Here is a 21,806-nt window from a genome sequence, read left to right as displayed (position 1 = left end):
ACTGGAGGAAGATGCTGTGTGTAAGGAAATAGAGGGAGATAAAGCCGAGAAGCCGAAAGGATTTGAACATTATTTGGTACTCAGGGAATAGTCAATGCGATGATGAGAACGGTGATTTAAGGAGATAAATTAGATTTGGGTGGCAGAGTGGATGTGAAGGAGAAGGAAAGATAAGTCAGTTAAAACTCTTGCCAGAAGTGCCTGTTCTAAGAAATGGAATAGAGGTCACTGTCCTCTAGGACAAAGGCTCTTAATCTTTTGGAGGTCGTACACTCCTGGTAGAATCTTTTGAAAGTTACAAACCCTCACTTCAAATAATAATATGTAGGATACACACAAAAATTTTTTTGCCATTTCATACGCCCTTGAAGTCCGTCCATGGGCCCAAATTTCAGAATCACTGGTGTACTTCAATATGATATACATGCTAGCCAACTATTTCCTAAGCAAACTGTGCCATACCTCAATTCCTGTGAATCAAAATTAGCTCCAGAGTTTCCCCTGACCTTCAACAGTTCCACCAACTCTGGTAATCATGGCGGACTGAAAGAATGAGCCTTTTAAAAAGGAAAAAAAAAATCTCTTTTTAGTCTCTTGACCTCCCTGCAGGTTTCACTGAAAGCAGACACGTTCCACATGTCTTTTTCCTCTCCCTGTTGCCTCTCCCTCCTGTCGCCCCCTAATGATTGTGACCTTAGTGACCTTCCAGAATATCCATATGGCCCTTTCTTTCCTCGACCTAGCAACACCATACCTGCTGCTTGAGGGTTTGGATCTCATAATATTGTTCCTAAGCCTGGCCTCTCTCCCTGCCTGGCATTGTGTGCCTGCCACGACACCGGGCTGGCTCGTAAAACATCTCTTTATGTACTTTATTACTTAAACTCTTTTATTTGCCTGCAGGAGCCCTTTAACAAAATCACATTGAATTGACTTTCTCACACCAAATCAAATCTCCCTGGTCCCAGTTCAGTTGTCTTTGTCAATATGTATTTTATAAATGGAGTGAATTAACAGATGCTGTTGGAACAGAAGTGCTGGAGTAGCATTTATGTTTTTAGTGCTCTCTCTGGGCAGATGAGTTGTGTAGGAGTGTTATACAGGTACCTCGGGATGAAAGTCATGCTCGTCATTTCAGTGGATATGTATTCTTAACCATTTTCTTTGAATATATTTTAAACCTCTTTATTACTCTTTTTATTCGTAGTGTTTGCTTATATGGTTTTATCATTTGTGCCATCAATCTTAGATTGGACTTGATTATACCCCTTCATATTAAAAGATGAAACTTAAAGCCTCTCTATCAGGCAAAGAGGACAGGATTTTCTGTTAGCCATGAGGAACTAATCATGACATACCTTTGGAACATATTGCTTTATTTCTATTATCTGTGTTCTCCATGCAACCTTGGATATGAAACTCTGGGTTGAAACTGTTCTAGAATAAAGTACTGACTTTCCATGTCCTAGACTCTGACATCAGTCAAATGAATGACTACCCCTGTTACATAAGATGGAATCTGGGGACTTTGCAGAGAGGAAAATACATCATAGAAATCCATTGTGTAAGATGTGTATTGAAAGATTTCCCAGGAAGATTTCCATGTGACATAATGACCTTTTGAAACGTGTAATGTATAAATGCTATAAAATACATTGCAATGATCTGGGGAACATTTTTACCCTACCCTGTCTCAGTTTTGTGGTGGTAGCCATAGAGCCAGCTGCTAGTGAAGACAAGATGCATTTCTTTTCTTTCATGCTCTGCCATCAACTTTATGTTTGTCCTGAGAATGACTAATCACAAACCTGTTTTTTTTTACATTCTTCCAGGCCTGAAGTATAATTCTTTGGCTTAAAATGTGGTCCCCATGGTCAATCCCAGAGTTCCACAATGATTTGTCATATTCTACACTCTGTTTCTTATGACTGTACTATTTTTAACTCAAAAGCATGATAATTCTTGGATAACTCTTAGGAAAATGGCACACTCGTTTTACAGAATTAGCAATTTAGAAATTCATCAGGACTGTATGTTTATAAATGCTCTCCTTTCAGCCATGGACATTAATTAAGTGTTAGTAACATATTGGAAGTATTCATAATATTATGAGTAAAAAAATTCTTTCCTTCACTCTTTTCTCAGTTGTATCCAATGCAACGGAAGCTATCCATTGGATATATGCACTGTTTGGAAAGACAATATAGGCTGTTTGATCTCAGAAATAAATATCTAATAGTTCAGTGCATACACTACCCCTTTAATAACATCTGCATCTTGTTCAAAGAGAATCTCCACCTTTGTACAAATTTAATGAAGAGCCTCTGGAAGTGTAGATCAATCCATCAATAATACATGACCCATTTTGGTTTTCTTTGGGCATATTTAAAACTGTGATTTCTGTGTGTCAAAGTTCAAAAGTCAAGTGCTCCATGTGATAAATTAGGTAGGGTCAAAAGTTATTGCAATGCAGTTTCAGAAGATTGTCTGTCTCTGAATTTGCAGCTCATTCATGCTGAAGTGATGCACTATGGGAATTACTACCAAGCTCTGCTCGGCAACATCTGCTCTCCCTAAGTGAGTTAGTGCACGTCAGACATCTTTATGTCAGAATATTGCAGTGATGGATGCAGTCTTCAGAAAATGCTGCATAAAAATCTGGTGTGCCGTTCTGGCCATTAAGTGAAATTACTATTTAAATTAATGGCACTGTCACAGTTTATCTGTGCAAAGAATGAACGCTGATTAGGGTATTAAGTAATTAGCAATTTATCACACTGGAACAAGGTTGATAATAATTAAAGAAGTAATGGTTTACCAAAGAAACTAGAAAGGGAGTCACTTCTTGTTATGTGAGTGAAATCTTGGCTTTAAATTTTAATTCGGTGAAACAAAGATGAAGCTCTTTGTGAAAGAAAGCATCCTTTTTTTCTAGTGTAAAAACAGTTCATTATCAAAATTTTAGTTGACCTGTCAAAAGTCCCTCAGAGCGATCAGATGGCTGATTAGGAGTTTGGAATTAGGTCAATGTCTGCATTTTGATTTTATACTTAAAGCATGGTGAGACCGTAAAGTAATTTGGGAGTAGAGGTGGAGAATGTATTCTGCTCCCTAAAGGGCCAGTTTTCAGATTTTGATTGCTCTTTAAAATAGAAACATGAATTATTTTAAGAAAACTGCTGGAGAAAAAAAAAAAATGACAGCAAAGAATCCAAGGTTGTATTTAAATGTCTGATCAGAAAGCAGCAGAAAAAAAAATGCCCAAACAATATAAAACTTGAAGCTGTGGATTTTTCTTTTTAGTGTGTGTGTGTGTGTGTGTGTGTGTGTGTGACAGTGTGTGAATTTTACCCATCATAATCAAGACTCAGACTACAATGATAGCCCTGCTGTGTGTACCTATTTGAAAGAACTTCCCCTGGAAATGTGAATACAACTAAAATTATTAATAAAGCACCAAAGAAAACAGTTTACTTTTAAGCCAATTACTTTGAACAGTTATCACCTTTAAACATGATGTCGAAATGCAATTATGATCAATGTATATCATTAATCATAAATACAAAATTTTTAATATTGAGAGAGATGTTTTTAAAGTTGAAAGATCAATGAGAGTGTTCTTTGGAGTCATGTGTGGATAAACATCTTTCTTAAGGCATGTGGCAAGTCAGTGTCTACTTTCAATGATTTTTTTTATAAACTGGAAAGCACTTAAAACTCATTGGTCTATTATTAGGAGTGTCTTTCATAATGTAGGTGTTTGTACAGGACCAGATTGAGCAATTCGGGACCCCAGGGCCTTTTGCAGTTGAGGTTCTTTATGTTATCAGTCGGGACTAATAATAAATATACAAAATTCTAATGAAAATAAATCATTCATCACATTGCGCTGCTATATAACTGGATATAAATTCTATTCTGATAGCCCTGTGACATGGGGTATAGGCATCTTAATTTCTAGCTTAATCTCACTCTAGTACATTGTTTATTTATTCAGCCTTTTATGTCTATATTTCTGCTGTGTCTCTTCTATGGCAAGATCTAAATGATGTGAACACAAGCAGTTACACTGAATCGGGTGGGAGAAAGGAGGCTGTTTGGTATCTCAGGCACACCTGTCTTTCATCGAGAAGTGGAGATCAATGATCCTCCCTGCAAGGTCTTTTGGCCACCACCCCAACCTCTTAGCCACGTCCAGTGATGGGTCTAGGGCAGCTCGAAGAATGGTGGCCAAATGGTTCACCTGATCAGTGAGTGCACTCAACTGGTTTTGAATACAAATCTATCTCATGACCAAAGAATGGTTACAGTTGCTGCTGGATTCACAACAATCAAATATCTGTATCTTAGACAAAGGCAGGCAGAAACTTACAAGATGCTTGCGCAAAGTCTCCAGTTCTAGGATGGTGCTACCTCTCCACTGTCTAGCCTCTTATCCCAGAGTGCTTGGGTGACCTCTTCTCCCTTGTGAATTTCTAAAGATTTCTTCTGAGTTCCTGTGGTTTAACTACCCCTTCTTCTGCAACAAGATGTTATCATTACAAAATGGGCAGGCAGTTCTCATGACAGAAATCAGATCATTTTTTATGGCGCTTAGGAGATATTTGGCCCCCTGCTGAATGATTTTAGAACACTTCCTCTTGTGTGTTCTTTACCTAATTAGTGTCTACTGCTCTTGGTCAGAAGGACCCCTCACTGTACATTTAAATCACCTTGGTAGGGAAATGCTACCTGAGCTATCGTACCGCTTCAGGAACTGCCTGAGTCTGACATTTTTATACCAAACTTTATAGCAGCCTCAGTTTTCTTCTCTTTTTTTATTTCATATTCATATATAACATTTTATTGTTGCAGGGATGTTCTGTTGTGGGCAGGATTATATGAATATGTCAGATACCATATGCTGCTCAGCTTCCAGTGGAGAGTCTAAAGCACATGTTAAAAAGAATGACCCAGTGCCAGTAAAATGCTGTGAGACTGAACTTATTCCAAAGAGCCAGAAATGCTGTAATGGAGTTGGATATAATCCTTTGAAATATGTTTGCTCTGACAAGATTTCAACTGGAATGATGATGAAGGTAATTGATAGAAAACCTCTCGGGCTGATTTGACAATGGAAAGAGAAATACATTGTTCATAACTATTTTTCTAAAATAGGAATATAAAAACTCCTGTGTGCATTATTCATTTTCACATTACATCCATATTAATACCAAATGAGTTCGCTATGATTGATGTTATTGCAATGAATTCTAAAGGAATTAATAATGATTAGCTGTTCTCAGGAAGCTTTACCAGCACTTCAGATTAGTGCAGACAGAAAGTCTGAGCCGGCATGTTGCTGTGGAGGGAGATGAAGGGAAATTCAGCTTCTTTTCTCTAGCCCCCCAACCATAGGCCATCACTTTCCTTTCATAGAGAACTTACATACAGCAGATTCACTTCACTGTGTTTCTATCATATTCCTTAAGACAGTGCAAGATCAGCAAAAGCCAGCCAACCACAGAAATGAATAGGCCTGTGGGTGCATCATTTATGTGTGTACGTTGAGATGCTCCACATACAGCCATGCCATGTTTGTTAGCATTAAACTTGACCCAGCACTCTAGAAACCTACTAGTTTAAGGAAAGGATTATGGGCATTTAAAAAACAAACACCCTACTATGTTTGGTAGTAATTTGTCACTAAGAGATGGCTAAAAATCGGTGCTTTGGTCACAGACAATAGAAGAGCTCTTGCTGAGTGAGGCAACTACACAATCATTGTGTGGATGTCATGGTCTGTCGAATGGTCCATAAGTCTTGAGATTTTTAAGGCCCCAGCAAGCGATTTGTGGCAACGAATATTAAGATATGTACAACCAAATCACTTTGCTGTACACCTGAAACTAACACAACATTGTAAATCAACCATACTCCAATAAAATTAAAATTAAAAAAAAGAAAGGAAAAAACAGATAACACATAAAATTGTTGAAGAGAGTAGGTACTTCATGAAGTGAATAACCACACAAAACACCCAACAAAAATAGTAAGGTTTTGTCTACAAAACTTTTTAAGAATCGATCTGATTTGAACACAACTGTAGTCAGTTCTATGAAAGAAATCTATCCAACACTATGTTCCAAAATTTATTCCAGGCCAGTGTTTTCAGAAGTTTTGACTAGGACATTTTTCTTAAATACTTAGTATTTTTTGGTCTTAAAGAGCTGGTGATGTTGCAAGAACGTGCCTTTAAAATAACGAGTTAGGAAGCATCTATATAAAAAACTCTCCTTAAAGGGGCACTCATATTTGAAGAATGAAGATAGAAAACCTGTTAGTTTCAGAAATGACATCATCACTCACAACTGTGTGTTTCATTATTGCCCACCTCACATTTGATTCCCAGGCATCTCATTTTGGTCAAGAAGAGACAGCTTCCATTATTTAAGGAGGAAGTTCAGGATATAACCATGATCTTTTAAGTTGGCTTGAATTGGCTCTATGAAGACCAATTAACAGTTGTATTTAAAATTCATATTTAAATGATTATGATTAGGAGATTTTCTGAATGCTGAATCAAGCAGTGTGTTATAGGTAAAGTTCAATCCATAGATCCCATTTTGTTTCCTGAAGACCTCTTTCCTGGAGTCTTCCTATTGCTGCTCCAATCTGGACTGGATCACTGTGGGATTTCTGCACAGCTGTCCCAGCCCATCTTCCCTAAGCTGTCAGTTTGGGAATTCCTTTCACTCCTCCTCTGTGTTGGTCTTCCTGTGTTTGAACCCCAGGTGTCCCTTTTTTGCCACCTTCTTTTGAAAAATTATCTCCCTTGATATAGGTGCATGAAAGGTAAATGTTTCGAGAGCTTGATGTCTGAAATTATTGTAATTCTGTTTCCCATTGGATTGATAGCTTAGCTAGGTATACAATTCAAGGTCAAAAATTATTTCTACACAGGATTTTGAAGGCATTTCTGCATTTTTAAATTTTCATTGCTATTCTGATTCCTGTTTCTTTGTAGGTAACCATGTTGTTTTCCCTATGACAGTTTTTAAGACATTCTCTTTATTCTGCTTTTCTAAAATTTCATGACAATGTGCTTCTATGTAGATGTTATTATCATCATTATTATTAATATTCATAATGATATACTTTTTGTGGACTTTTTCAGGATGGGGTCTATGGCCTTCAATTCCAGGGACTGTTATTTTATTATTTCTTTGATAATTTGCCCCTTCTTTTGTCTGTTTTCACTGATCACTTGGGTGTTGGACTTCCTAAACTGATATTTTAATTTTTTCTTCTTGTTTCTTGCCTATTGATTAACTCCTCATCTTTTTCAATATGATGAGATATTGCCTTAACTATATCTTTCCACCTTTCTATTGATTTGTTGTAGGGTATTTTTAGCTATCATATTATTTTTTAGTTTTTAAGTGCTCTTTCTTGTTTGCTGATTATTACTTATGTCATTCTACTCTTGTTTCATTCATGGAACGTCTCTTTTTAAATCATTCTGGAAATATTCATTCCATTGTTGCTTTTTTTAATTGTTTGCTTTATTCTTTGAATTGTCTCATTTGTTTGGTACTATTTTTTGCCTATAAAATTTTAGTTTTTTAAATTTATTTTATTGAAGTATAGTTGATTTACAATGTTGTATTAATTTCTGCTGTACAGCAAAGTGATTCAGTTACATATATATATATATTCTTTTACATATTCTTTTCCATTATGGTTTAAGATTGGTACTATTTTCATACTTAAAGAAGTATCCTTAATACTCCATCCTACATCGGGATGGCATACATGCCTGGCTGCCATATGGAGTATCCAGTAGCAAAGAAGACTGGGGTTCTTACTATGCAATATGCAGAATTGTGTTTAGCTTTCCCACTCTGGCTCCTGGCTTATATCTTCCAGTGGACCATCTCTATTTTTTTTTTTTTTTTTTTTAGTTTCACCAATTATTTTCTAAGTTTTTCTCATTTTTCTAATACTTGGCCAAATGCAGCTCTAACAGCACACATACTGCTCATGTTCTAAGCTATGACGTCTTCCCAGAGTGGTGAGCTCAGGAACACTTGGCTTGCTTTGACAGTTATCCCAGGGCAGAGTTTGCAGAATATTTAGCCATAGCACAACAGACCTCCTCAGCTTCCCAAAGCCCAGTACGTATTTCTTTGCCACGGCCTGCTTAACCCTAAGCCAATGCTACATACTTCAGGGTTTTGTTATTGTTGTTAAGACAACTTCAAAGTACTAATTTGTGTTTTTGCTAGAATACACTGGACTATGCTGAGGTAAAAACAGACATACTCATGTATGGAATGGGTCAACAGAATGAATTTTTTTAAACCTTTCATGTGACAGTCCAGTGTGAGACTGGCAGATCTCCTCCATGCAACATCTCAGGAACCCAAGTCGCTTCCATCTCGTGGGGCTTCACAGTGGAAAAAGGGAGAGAGTGGATGATTGCACATGTATGTGTCTTCCCTGGATGCAGAATGCATCTCTTCTGTACACAGTCACACAGACATTTCTAGTCACATGACTTTTCCTATTGTAGCCGGACTTGAAAATCTAGCGTTCCAGGGGAGAAAAGGCAAAAATGGGCACTCCTGGGCACATAGCCTTGTCTCTGCCACATCCATCCACTTCCCAGCTTCCAAAAACGTGTGTTACTTCCCTTCCTGTTTCCTTGGACTTGCCATATTCCTTTATTGTCATTTGGTTGGGCTTTAAGAGGAAATGAAGATAAATGCACATGTTCGATTCACCATATTTAAATGGAAATCCAACTATATTTTTCTGAAGCAGCTTTATTTTGATGATCGTTGGGAAAATAATTTAACTTATTTTAGGTAAAGAGACAGATTGAATGTAGATCACTTTTAAATAACAAAAATGATTTTAAATAAGTTATGTTACCTATATAAAGGGAAGATGAAGTAGAGCTTTGCCTTATAAGAATATTGCCTTATTTATATCTCCTGTAATTTGGGATGGTGAAGTATTTCATTTTCTGAGATTAGAGCCTACTAGTACTTATCAATAGCTATAAAATGTCCAGAGATTCACCAGAGAAAAAGTTTATAAATATAAATAATAATGATTATAATGACAGTTCATGAAATATTTAAATTTTCTAAAACTTGGATGCAGAATACTTCTTATTAGTCCAAATTTGCCAAGAGCACAAGAAGTGCAGATTCTCAAATTTCACATTCTTTATTTTGTCTAAAACTCCATTAGGAAAGTGTCAAAGTAACAGTAATAAAATAACGACTCCTGTTATTATTTATAGCATATCTACTAAGTGTAAGGCATTTACGTTATCTCATTTGAGTCATTCAAAAAAACCCGCATAGTATGAGTGTGTTTCATGTTTGGTAATTGCAATCATTGTTGCTTTTGTTGTGGTCATCCATGTACAATGCTTGGTGTCAGTCTATTTATCTCTTGTAAAAATAAAATACAGTGTGTGTGTGTGAAAAAAAAAAAAAAAAAAAAAAACCACACACAAGATTACCCCCACCATACAGAGATAAGCACCAATATGTTTTACATTTTTCTAGATCATTTGTTATTGTTCCCCTTTCCTTTAAATTTCCCCATATTCATTAAAAATCCAAGTCATCAAAAAAAAAAAAAAAAAAAAAAAAAAAAAAAACCCGCATAGTAAATTGAATTTCTATTCTTTGACGAAAGAAGCTGAGGCTTTGAGTGGATAAGAGACTCGTTCAAGGTCACAACACCAATAAGCTGTAAAACTGGATTTTGAATCCAGATCTGTGTCATTTCGAAGTAACTGCTCTTTCTAGTATACAGACTGCCCTCATTTCTTTTTATGAATTTTGAGGTGTTCATTCATGAACTAAGCACAAGAACATTTCATTTGAGAGTTGTAAAAACCTACGCCACACATGTCTAAATGAATGTTTTCAATTCCCTTCCCCCCGCCCCACCTCTACCGCTTGACTTAGGAAAACAAAGTCTGCAGGACCGTCTGCCCGGTGTCTACGGAAGCCACAGCGCACTGTGGCAGGTGTGACTTCAACTTTACCAGCCACATTTGTACTGTGATAAGAGGATCTCACAATTCCATCGGGAAGGAATCAGTCGAAGAAATGTGCTCATCTGCTGAAGAACCTGTTCATATGGGAAGTGTAAGCACACTCTCCTTCACAGGTAACAGAAAGGGAGCCATCTGCCCGTGGCTTAGAAGGGGGGGGGCGAAAAGCTGCTGAAAACGCAGATTTCCTTCACTCTGACCTCAACTCCCTCCTTCACCTCATATCAATTCATTCCATCATACTTATGAGCCAGATAGTTACCAGGTAGTTAAAGGCACAATCTGGATCTGGTCAAAGTTAGTAGTTTAAAGTTTTTCAGAGTCGAACTTTAAACAAGGATGTACTCTATTTTAAAGTAAGCCTGTAAAGAATGAAGAACAGGGAAATAAATTAGTTACGTGACCTTTTATGGTATATCCAGTTAATTTGCAATGAGCCTGATTTTCTTTCTCAAAAGTTGGAATGCAGGCTTTCAATAAGTGCCATGAATGAATGTTGTTATTCTTCCAAGCAGAAAAGAGGTAGAAACCCATCTGGTCACTATGACCTGGCAGCATCATTCCAAGGAGGAGACAGACTGCTCAGTGACGTCAGTATCCCTTTCCTGATCTTGGGTCTGGGGCCAGAGACTGTGCTCTCCTGCAGCCTGGGGTTTCCCCAAGATGGCCATCATCTTGGGAACAAGAACCTTCATGGTTATTGAAAATAGTAATTTCCAAGCCCCATCTTAGCCCTACTGCATTAGTCCAAAATAGTGATTCTTAGGCTTGGCTGAGTCAGGTGAAAGGTGCTGTAAATTTTAGGATCATCTCCAAAATAGTTCTGCCATCTATTAAATTTTTATTATTCATCCATTTACTTAAGTCCCTGCTTAAGTTTCTGTTTTTTGAAAAATTAGATGTGCGTGTGTAACTGTGTGTGTACACACACCTATTGTTTAGTCAAATGGAATACATTTAAGTGACATAATTCAAGCCAGCTGAGGTCAAATAAACAATAAAACCACTGTATTCCATCATGACTCATCATTCTGCCTTACCCAGCCAATGGTGGGTGATAATGGCAAACCTTGAGGAGGAAAACAGTAAAGCAGGATACTGGGATGAGAGGGAGTAGATTAGGAAGGGAAGGAAGGAATAGAGATAAAGTTTACTGAGTATTATTTAGTTCCAGTGTTGTACTAGACAGTTTTCTTTTTTTAAGTACAGTTGATTTACAATGTTGTGTTAATTTCTGCTTACAGAAAAGTGATTCAGTTATACATCTATACATTCATTTCTTAATATTCTTTTCCATTATGGTTTATCACAGGCGATTGGATATAGTTCCCTGTGCTATACAGTAGGACCTTGTTGTTTATCCATCCTATATATAATGGTTTCAATCTGCTAAAGCCAAACTCCCAGTCCCTCCCTCTGCCACTCCCCCTTTGTGCTAAACATTTTTAAACCTTATCTTAATTTACCCATAAAGCAATCAGGTAAGTATGCTCATTTCACAGATGAGCAAACTGAGGGTCAGATCTGTAAAAGTAACTTGTGTGGTAATAGTCAGGTTCAAATCATGTCATCTTTAGGAGCTGCAGATGTAGTGGACACCACATGGTATAGGGGTCCTTTCGGAGTGCTCCAAACCTCCCTCAAGCAGTTCCTTCCACCTGAAATGTTCTTCTTAACCATCACACTCAAGGCCAAGGTCAGATTTCACGTTCTCAGTTTAGGCTTCCCAAGGCCAGCCCCCTCTCTCCTCTGTGCTCCTGTGACGCACGGTCATGTCATTCTCCACTTCTACCATGTATGTGTCATAGGCATCGGGACACTTGTCTCATCTCTCCTACCAGATTGAAGTATCCACGTGCATAGAACATCCCTGTTTAATTTTACCTTATTTTTAGATTTAGCACACTGTAAGCGAACAAAAAAATATTTATTGGAATGCCTTTAGGTAGGAAAAGCCTCCAGATAGAAAACAGTTGGACCACTAATCTCTTCCCACTCCTAGTTACAGATTTAAGTCATGAACCCTCATTTTAAAATTGCTTGGTTTTCTTCTAAGACAGTTCTCTGCTTTTATCTGCCCTTGGTAATCAAGGTCCAGATTTTGAAGGGTTTTTAAGACATATTTGCAGTAGACCTCTCCAGAAGAGAATAGCTGTTTCTACCTACTGATATAATATTGCAGGGGCTTTTAACATCCATATTTCCGATCGGTTTGCCTACCAGAAAACACTATAAATTGAATATGAAAAATAACAAAATTTTACTTTTCATGAAAAAAAATTAAGCACTCAAATGGTGCTCAAACAAATTCCACTGAGACCAATTTAGACGAAAAGTCAACCATTTTTAGACATTGACAATTAAAAGCTACAACCACCAGTGCCGACCAAAATTCATTTGTTCTTACAATCATTTATTTATCAAAAATATTTATTAAATCCTTACTAATAACCAGTCAGTATATGAGGACCAATAACTTGAAAACTAGTAGGAAATTCCATCAGGATTTGAAGCTAATATGAAGAGATAGGGAAATTAATACATAATTACCTCTAATATGAGAAACGATGTGCAGGTAAGTTCTATGATAGAGGCAAGCGTAGGATGCTTTGGAAGAGTATTGCAAGGACACCTAACCCAGACTGGAAAGACTTCAAGAAGGATACTGTGCCCAAAGAAAGAACTGAAGGACAAGTTAGAGCCTATCAGTTTAAGGGGAGGTAGGCCAGGCAGAGAGAGCAGCACATGCAAAGTGCACGAAGCAGGAGGAAGCCCAGCAGATCTGAAAAGCAAGTATCTTGATACGGATGTAGCACATATAAGACAGAGAAAGCAATGGAGAGGAGGCCAAAGAGCGGAGGTCAGATTATGAAGGCCTTTTAGGCCACACTAAAGAGTTTACCTTTATACCGCAATGAATGGATAGTTAGTGAAGCTTTTTAAGCAATGGAATGACACAATTATATACACATTTTTGGAAGGATTGCTCTGTTAGCTAAAAAAATGATTGGAGACAAATATGTATGGGACCTTTCAGCAATTAACAAGTAAATATTGAGCAAACATACCGCCCCAAAACCCAACACCCTCATTTAGCAGAATATTAGCCCCATGTTAACATGTAAAATGATTTTGAGATAACAAGTTAAAAATAAAAGAAGAAGACTAGTTGGAAATTCTGGCAAAGAAAAAAAGAGCTCTGAGAAATGAGAGAGATGATTGAGGAAAGGTAAAATTTCAACAAGTGATTCCTTATGTGTAAAGCAAAAAGAATGCTTTTATGGGCTGGGAACATCTTTGAAAGATCAGGCCTCACAGGAAAATATAGAAGTAAGGCTAAGACTTGAGAGAGTCAAAAAGGAGAAGAATGAAATACAGTGGAGGAAAGAACAGGAATAAAGTGTGGACAGTTGCCACAACTGAAATTAGAAATGGCAACATGGGCTTGAAGGCTACACAATAACAGTTATTCGCAGTGAATTGTTTAATCTGCTATAGCAAGAGGTTCAAAAATGTAGTTACCATCTGTGGGTGAGTGGACGGATGGTCTGGGCAGCTCAGCCCCACAAGGTCATTCAGGATCTGGATTTCTCTTCATGCTTCCAAGTGGTACAGCCTGAGTTGTTACAACACCCTTAGTTCCAGCCCATCAGAAGGGGTAAGAATGCTAACAGAAGGCAAGTGATTTCCTCTTCAGAAAGTGATGCACAAATTACCCATGTCGCTTCCACACTCCTTCCATTGTTGAGATCAGTCATGTGACTACACCAGACTGCAAAGAAAACTGGGAAATGTAGACTCTGGCCAAGAGGTCTCTGACCAGGACAGAAGGGGTATCTGGGGACCCACTGGTGGTCATCACAGGTACAAAGCAGCAAATACCCTCTTACTGGAAAAAATGAAGACGGAAATACATTTGTATAGCAATTTACATTTTATGAAGTTCTGCAGCATAACTTATTGCATTTTATTTTCATACTAATTCTATAAAAGAGGCAGGGCAGGCTTTATTGTAATGAGTTGCATGTAAGGAGAATGTGGTCAAATAACCCAAGTGGATGGAACGAGAATTAATGCTGCATCCAATGGAGATAGAGCAGGCGGCCAGACAGTCAAGGAGGACCTCTTCTGATCCCCCTGTCTGCTGATCATCTGGAAACTGCCACACAAAAATACATATGTAGATCTTCAAAATTCACAGAATTAAATAAGCGGAAAGCAGATTTAAATAATTACACTTTCAAGGAATGTTTTGGTAAATTTGTAGCATTTGTACTTCCGAAGTTATTAAAGCTCAAAACTGAACTAAGTTGTTTGGGACACCGTTGAATCACGTGGATGATTATCTAATAAAAGTTTTGCTAGGCCAAAAATCTCAGCAGGTTGGTTTTGTTGTTTTAATGAGATTGGTTGTTTTTGGTTTTGGTTTCAGTTCTGGTTTGGTAGAAGATGAAGGAAGTATATATAGTACACTATACATGGTACATATAGTGGAGTGTGAATTCATTTTTTTCATTAAAATTGTACTATGATAAGCTAAATTCCAAGTCCTGTATCTCATAACAACTACATTATAATTCATGTAATAATTTAAGTAATATTGACAACGTAATAATTGGTAAAATTTATAATAATAAAACTATAAAAGAATCTTGCCAAACCTGCCTCATACAGAAGTAAAGAGATCATGAACTTGAGAAGCATTAACACCTAACGTACATTAGTCTAGCGCTTTTATTTTTCAATCATTTCTTTAATGTATCCATATTTCTCTATTCAAATAGGTGAATTCTGTTCTGTGCAATTTCATATCTCTGCATCTAATAAGCACTTGTAATATTTTTTATGACTCAGAAAGTAAAGATCTTAGAGCTTGATTTACATACATTAGGATTAGTGCATTGAGCATTTATTTTTAAATGTTTAAGGTTTTGATATTTATTTTCGATATGATGGTAAGAAAATAAAAATTTTTAAAAACCCCGCTGTCCGATTTTCTGTCTTTCCAGATGTGAACCTGGAGCCCTACATGACATACGAATATAGGATTTCTGCGTGGAATAGCTATGGGCGAGGATTCAGCAAGGCTGTTAGGGCCACAACAAAAGAAGATGTACCTGAGGGAGTGAGTGCCCCCAGGTGGACCAAAATGGATCATCTTGATGATGTAATAGTGCTCAACTGGAAGAAGCCTATACAATCAAATGGTATTAAGCTATTTTTAAAATTCAAATAACATAATCCTGTAAATCCATAAGGAAATTGAAATTAGTGTAGTCTACATTTAATTGGCATGCATCTAACCACTAAAAAGTATTTGCTGATAAAGGAAACTTCAGGTATGTGTCAACCAGTCATTCATTTTGTGAAATAGCCCTCACAAATTTTTAGCCAAAAATTATTTTCCTTGAATCCTAACATATGTCTGAGCTGCTTTCAAATAAGCAAAGCATGTTATGGGAAGACAGAATAGTTTTGAGAGTAAATGTTTGATAGTGAGGGGAAAGAAACAACTGACTGATTATTTATGTCAAGAATCCACCTCCTCCATAAGAGTGAGTGTAATTAAGAACTGCTTGAACATAGCAAAATAATAGCAATTTAAAATTAAATAATGCTATATTATCCCATTTCTTCAGAACTCTAAGCCATCTGATTTGTTTGCAAACAGTTAAAAGAGTCTGACACTCAAATTCAGGCCTTTCTCTGCCTCTTTTAGGTCCTATTATTTACTACATTCTTCTCCGAGATGGAATTGAACGTTTTCGAGGAACATCGTTGAGCTTCTCTGATACGAAAGGAATTCAACCTTTTATGGAATATTCATACCAGCTGAAAGCTTGCACGGTTGCTGGCTGTGCCACCAGCAGCAAGGTAAGAGGAGTTTGCCTAAACTCTGGACAGAATTATCCAGTGTTAAGACTATATGAAGGTCCAGGTGGTAATGCCAATAAAGTAGGGAGTCCATATGGTTTCTCAACTGAGTACCAACACTTCCTCCTGAAAGGAGAGATCACCAGAAGGAAAATTTATTCAAATTTCAATGTTTCATTCATCAAAAGCAAAAACTTGAACGAGTATTATCCACTTAATCCACTTTTCCTCCACCAACTCTTTTTAGGTGGTCTTCTATAAATCCATAATAGTTCCCAAGCCATTTCTCAGTTTAAAAACTTAGAAATTCTATTTAAATATCATTTCAGCAAAAATAGCCTGCTCTTGAAGAACAGAGAAAAGGACAAAGGAGCCTGACGTAGAAAATGAAATAGTTCCAAGGCTTCTGCAACAGCCTTTACAAGAAATAATGAAGATCTGAATTCAGGCAGCAGGGGTCAGATGAAGAATATCAGAAAGATACAACAGATACCAGGGCACAAAAACTACTGGACTCAGTAGTCAGCTGTATGTAGAGGAATAAAAGGAAAGTATTATGGGTATTTTCAGGATATCTGGCTTGACCAATTTGTTGGTCATGGTGCCATTCTGCAAGCAAATCAAAAAACAAAAGAGGAATATATATATATATATATATATATATATATATATATATATATATATATATATATATAATGGAATATTACTCAGCCATAAAAAAGAATTAAATAATGCCATTTGCAGCAACACAGATGGACCTAGAGATTATCATACTAAGTGAAATAAGCCAGACAGAGAAAGACAAATATCATATGATCTCACTTATATGTGGAATCTAAAAAAAAAAAAAAAGGATACAAAGGAACTTATTTACAAAACAGAAATAGGCTCACAGACATAGAAAACAAATTTATGGTTACCAAAGGGGAAAGTGGGGAGGAGGGATAAAATAGGAGTTTGGGATTAACATATACACACTACTATATAGTAAAATAGATAAACAACAAGGACCTACTGTACAGCACAGGGAACTGTGCTCAATATCTTATAATAATCTATAACGTAAAAGAATCTGGAAAATAATAGATATATATATATGTATGTATAACTGAATCATATTGCTGTACGCCTGACACTAACACAAGATTGCAGATCAACTATACTTCAATTTCAAAAAAAAAAGGAACAGTTAAAAGTAAAGAATAAGATTAACATTTTTTAAAATTAATTTATTTATTTATTTTTATTTATTTTTGGCTGTGTTGGGTCTCTGTTTCTGTGCGAGGGCTTTCTCTAGTTGCGGCAAGCGGGGGCCACTCTTCATCGCAGTGCGCTGGCCTCTCACTATCGCGGCCTCTCTTGTTGCGGAGCACAGGCTCCAGACGCGCAGGCTCAGTAGTTGTGGCTCACGGGCCCAGCTGCTCCGCGGCATGTGGGATCCTCCCAGACCAGGGCTCGAACCCGTGTCCCCTGCATTAGCAGGCAGATTCTCAACCACTGCGCCACCACGGAAGTCCCAAGATTAACATTTTTAAAGCTTTGAAAAAATATATTCAAGAGGAGGAGCAGATAGCAGAATGGTGGAAGAAAATATTATTTGGCACTTTAAGTGAAAATGTCTAGTCAGAAGGTGGATTAAGAAGTGACTGAAATTTTCTGGAAAGATCTATGAGGGAAGTTGAAGCAAGGAGTTTGAGTGTGGTCATGTAAGGAGAATAGAGAGAGACAAAAACCGAAGACCACAGATGACCAGCCCCCTTGGGGATGCTACTAAGTGAAAAATGGAGGAAACAATCAAACAAGTTCGGAGTAAAATAAGGAAAGAGCCATTTCACAGATGCCAAGCTAGTCAGAGGAGACCCAGTTTTCATATGGTTTAAACTTGAGAAGCACAGCATCTTCACACACTGTGCAAGAAGCATCCAAATAACACGTTCAGTCACACGCATCAGCCGCAGCTCATGTGAGCTGCTTTTTATTCAGTAGACCCCAGAAGCATCTCTGAGTGCCCCACCAACTAGACAGAAGGCAGCTGATTGGCCCAATCAAAAGTTAGGGTCCAAACGGTCCTAGAGCCATTCCGTGCTTTTTGCATAGCGGAGCTCCTGCCTACCAGATGCCAAAACAATTGGTGAAAAAGTGAAATCAGACTTCATTCTGTGAGAAAACAAAGGCAGCCAATTTTCGCCCAAAAATATATTTTGACAATATTGAGTAAATCACTGGTTGATTCTTTTTTTCTTCTCACTTGGTTCTCTTTCTAGAACATTGGTACAGACACTATAAAGTCATCCTGGGTATCATAGGAAGAGTACAGAAAAGGCTGCCCATTTATACTGTTCAAAGTGTATTATATGCAGGCAAGTTCAGATGTGGGTTTTGCTCCAAATTTACTGGTGCTTAAAATGTACAAAATCAGGCTGTTAAAATGCAAAGACACCGATGGGCCATATGGAAGAGAGTTATCAAGAGTTCTCTAGTAAGACAGTCTGCCAGCCAGCTTTTACTTGTTTAAACGGAGAGCTGCAGTCTGCCATCAAAATTGTTGTTGAACCCGTGGTGATAAATGGTAGTCAAAGACTTATAGGATATATTCAAGGTCAGATTTCATTGTTTGAATAGGATGCGAGAGAAAGAATTTTAAAAAAGAGGGACTGCTTCTCCAAGCCCTGCTAATGATATGCCAGGCCAGACAACAACATTTTAAAGCAAAAGTGACATTCTCATTGATCAGAATACCTAGTGTACTATTCCAAGAAATTGCTGTTTAATTCCTGTGTTTTCAGGTCGTTGCAGCTACAACCCAAGGAGTTCCACAAAGCATCCCTCCGCCGAGAGTCGCGGCCCCCAGTGCGGAGACTCTGCATGTGAGCTGGGATGTCCCTCCTAAGCCAAACGGCGTCATTAAAGAGTACCAGCTCAGGCAGGTTGGGAAAGGTCTCATCTACACTGACACTGCTGACAGGCGGCAGCATACGGTCACAGGTGAAAAAAAAAAAAAAAAAAGAGGAAAACGTACCGGAAGAGTCTGTCATTGTGGTTAGGGGGGCAAAGCCTCCCAGGGGTGTGCGTTTGATATATGAGGTCACTTCAGAAGGACGTGTTCTCTTGACATATGGTCAGGTCCCACTTATCCATGCTAATAGAAGAGCCCACACTGGCAGCAGTAAGCCACAACAGCAGATAACTTCAGAAATAATTTATAGTTGGCTTTGATATGCATTATGTGTAGGGTTTTTGCATCAGTATTAAGTTCTTTTTTTTCTTTTTCAGACAAACAGTAAGATGCATTTTCATTCCCCAAGGATATACTCATAGATAATGGTGCTAGGATAGCCGAGAATGTACTGGAAGGCAGGAGAGAAATCAGCCAGAGGCTAACAGTTGTCTACTGCGTGGGTAATTAATACACAGAATAGTTGATAGTTGACTGGTTGTGACAATTTGTTGTTATTATTAGTAACATTAATTAATAGTAATTGTATTATTTTTGTTGCTTATTATAACATTATGTATTATAATTAGCTTTAATAATATAATAATAGTACAGTATAATAGTATAGTGTCAGATAATTACTAGCGATGATTATAATAATAATTAACATGTTTTAGTCTGAATGTCACTTCTGAAGGGAAACATCTTCTGACTCACCAAGTCTAGATCAGCTTTCCTGATACACCATCACATCACCTTGTTTTATGTTCACCACAGACCTTTCACTGCCTGACAGTGTTTGCTTTTTATTTGTCTCTTTATGTCCCCCTCCACTGGAACGTAAGCTCCAGGATCGCAGAGACTGTCTCTACCTTGTTCAATACTGTATCTTTAGCACCTAGAGCAATCCATGACATGTCAGTAAGTGCTAAATAAATGAGGAATAAGTGAATTTAATATGTGTCAAATACTGTCCTCAGCCCTTGACATTTACGATCTAATTTGATCCTCATCACAAACCTATGGGGCAGAGAGAATTATTACCCCCATTTTACAGAAAAGAATCTTTCAAGAGATTTAGTAAATTAGCTCATTATTTAGATCTACTGAATCATTCCAAACAGTTGTGTAAGTTTAGATTCTGAGAACACAGAGAAGAGTTTACAAACTTTTACTTTTTCCCAATTGCCAGTAGCCTCTCTCCAAGGCCTCCTGAGTGAATGCCTTCCTTCCATTAGACCCTGTACTTTGCAGGGGGCAGTGATACCAGAGATAACGAAACTCACGTAGAAGTGCAGAAAGGCCTGGAAAAGCATGCCTGATTTTTCCTTAGAGGAGGCACAGGCCTTGCTACACAGGTGGAAAAATAAATTCCACAGTTCCCTGACACACAAGCAAGCACTCGTGGACAGATGTCCACTGTTTTCCAAAAGTGTCATAAGCCTACAGACGGTGCTTAATGAATATTTGCGGACTAGCACATTGTGATCCTGATGTGAAGATCCCAAGCTAAGCCAAGGATAATGGGGATGGCGAAAGCCCTCATCCATTTAGATGATCAGATTTGTTCCTTAGATCCTGGTTCACTAAAAATGAAAATCATCACAAGCAATTGAAATGATGTTATTTTCCATAAAAAAAAAAACTTACATGTATACGGTGCTTTATAATTTTAACAAACCATTTGCATTTTGACTCCTGTGATTCTCATCACATCCCTATAAGTGAGGGACGTTTTTAATATCCACATTTGAAAGATGAAGGTGAAAACTGGCCTACTCGGGGTCCCCAAGGCGTTCACTGCCTCCATCTATAAGGAAATCAGAATACCATTTCATTACAAAAAAAAAAAAAAATACATGTAGCCTGCTTGCTGTGTTCTAGATAGTATATTCAGTGCTTCAAAATAAGATTGCTGATCTTAAGAAGCTCCCAGTACTACTGACAAGTTAAGGAATAGCTTGTGTAATGATACACCAACAGAACTCCGTACAGAATGGAGTAGGAGAAATCAAAAGAATGACTGAGGATGGCCATGGAATGTTAATTACAGGGTTTTGAAAGCCAAGTTAAGGCCCATTAAGACTTTGTAGCAGTAAAGGTTTCACAATAAACTGGGATACAAGGATAAAGAATTCTCTTCTTACGGAATGTGTCTACTCAACCAGCATGGGCTTTGAACTGTCACCAGCTGTACTGGTTTGCATTTTTTAGAAAACCAGAATTTACGTGCCGACGGACCAAATTCAATTGTGAGGTTCAAACCAACAGGATTGATAGCCTCCTTAATTAAAAAATAATTGCAAAGCTTTTTCTTTAAATACCTTCACTCTACCAGCTCTTCCTTTTATTATCATTTTTAATGGATATTTTCATGTCAGAGGATTTTATATGCATAACTTAATGGCAGCATTCCTCTTTTATTAGGATAAACATTTTAAAGTTTTTCTACCTAATTTTATTTTTTGTAAGATTATAAAGTGAAAAAATAATCTGTTAGAATTCATTTTAAACAGATTTAGAGAATACTTCACTTGAGCACTATAGCCCTAAAGACCGATTTCTTTGTTAAATGAGGAAATAAACCTTCATTCAACAAAACCTTACCAAGTACAGTATCCTAATATGCAGTTCCTATGGGACAGGAATGGTGCCTGGCATTACAGGATCTAAAACCCAAGATCTGTGTAGTGTTCACACATTTTATCTGCCAGGGAAAATTCAGTTCCATGGTTAGCTGACTGATCAAATTCAGTAGGGAAGTATTTTATGATGCGAATGACTATTTTATTGAGTTCATGGAATGAACTAAAATAATCAAATTTATTTCACATTCCATCTCAAACATTTGATCCAAGAGCTGCCTGAACCCCCTGGAGATAAAGGTTTTGCTTTTCTCATCATTTCCAAAACCTTGGCATTCCCTAAGTTACAGTC

The 21,806-nt window shown here is 37.5% G+C and overlaps 1 protein-coding gene across 2 annotated transcripts in view; it reads left to right on the top strand.

Annotated features, from left to right (window-relative positions):
* The window catches only part of USH2A (usherin), a 794,931-nt gene that overhangs the window by 594,181 nt on the left and 178,944 nt on the right, over positions 1 to 21,806 (top strand). For both annotated transcript variants that reach the window (XM_082428283.1, XM_082428282.1), the window contains exons 50-54: positions 4,855 to 5,078; positions 9,972 to 10,176; positions 15,070 to 15,267; positions 15,780 to 15,934; positions 18,721 to 18,919. In XM_082428283.1, the coding sequence (XP_082284409.1) occupies positions 4,855 to 5,078; positions 9,972 to 10,176; positions 15,070 to 15,267; positions 15,780 to 15,934; positions 18,721 to 18,919 (981 nt within the window). The remainder of the gene's footprint in view (positions 1 to 4,854; positions 5,079 to 9,971; positions 10,177 to 15,069; positions 15,268 to 15,779; positions 15,935 to 18,720; positions 18,920 to 21,806) is intronic.

Source organism: Balaenoptera physalus (genome assembly GCF_965194825.1).
Source record: "Balaenoptera physalus genome assembly, chromosome: 1".
NCBI lineage: Eukaryota > Metazoa > Chordata > Mammalia > Artiodactyla > Balaenopteridae > Balaenoptera > Balaenoptera physalus.
The sequence above is the reverse complement of the archived record's forward strand: the minus strand, read 5'-3'. Positions and strand labels throughout refer to the sequence as shown.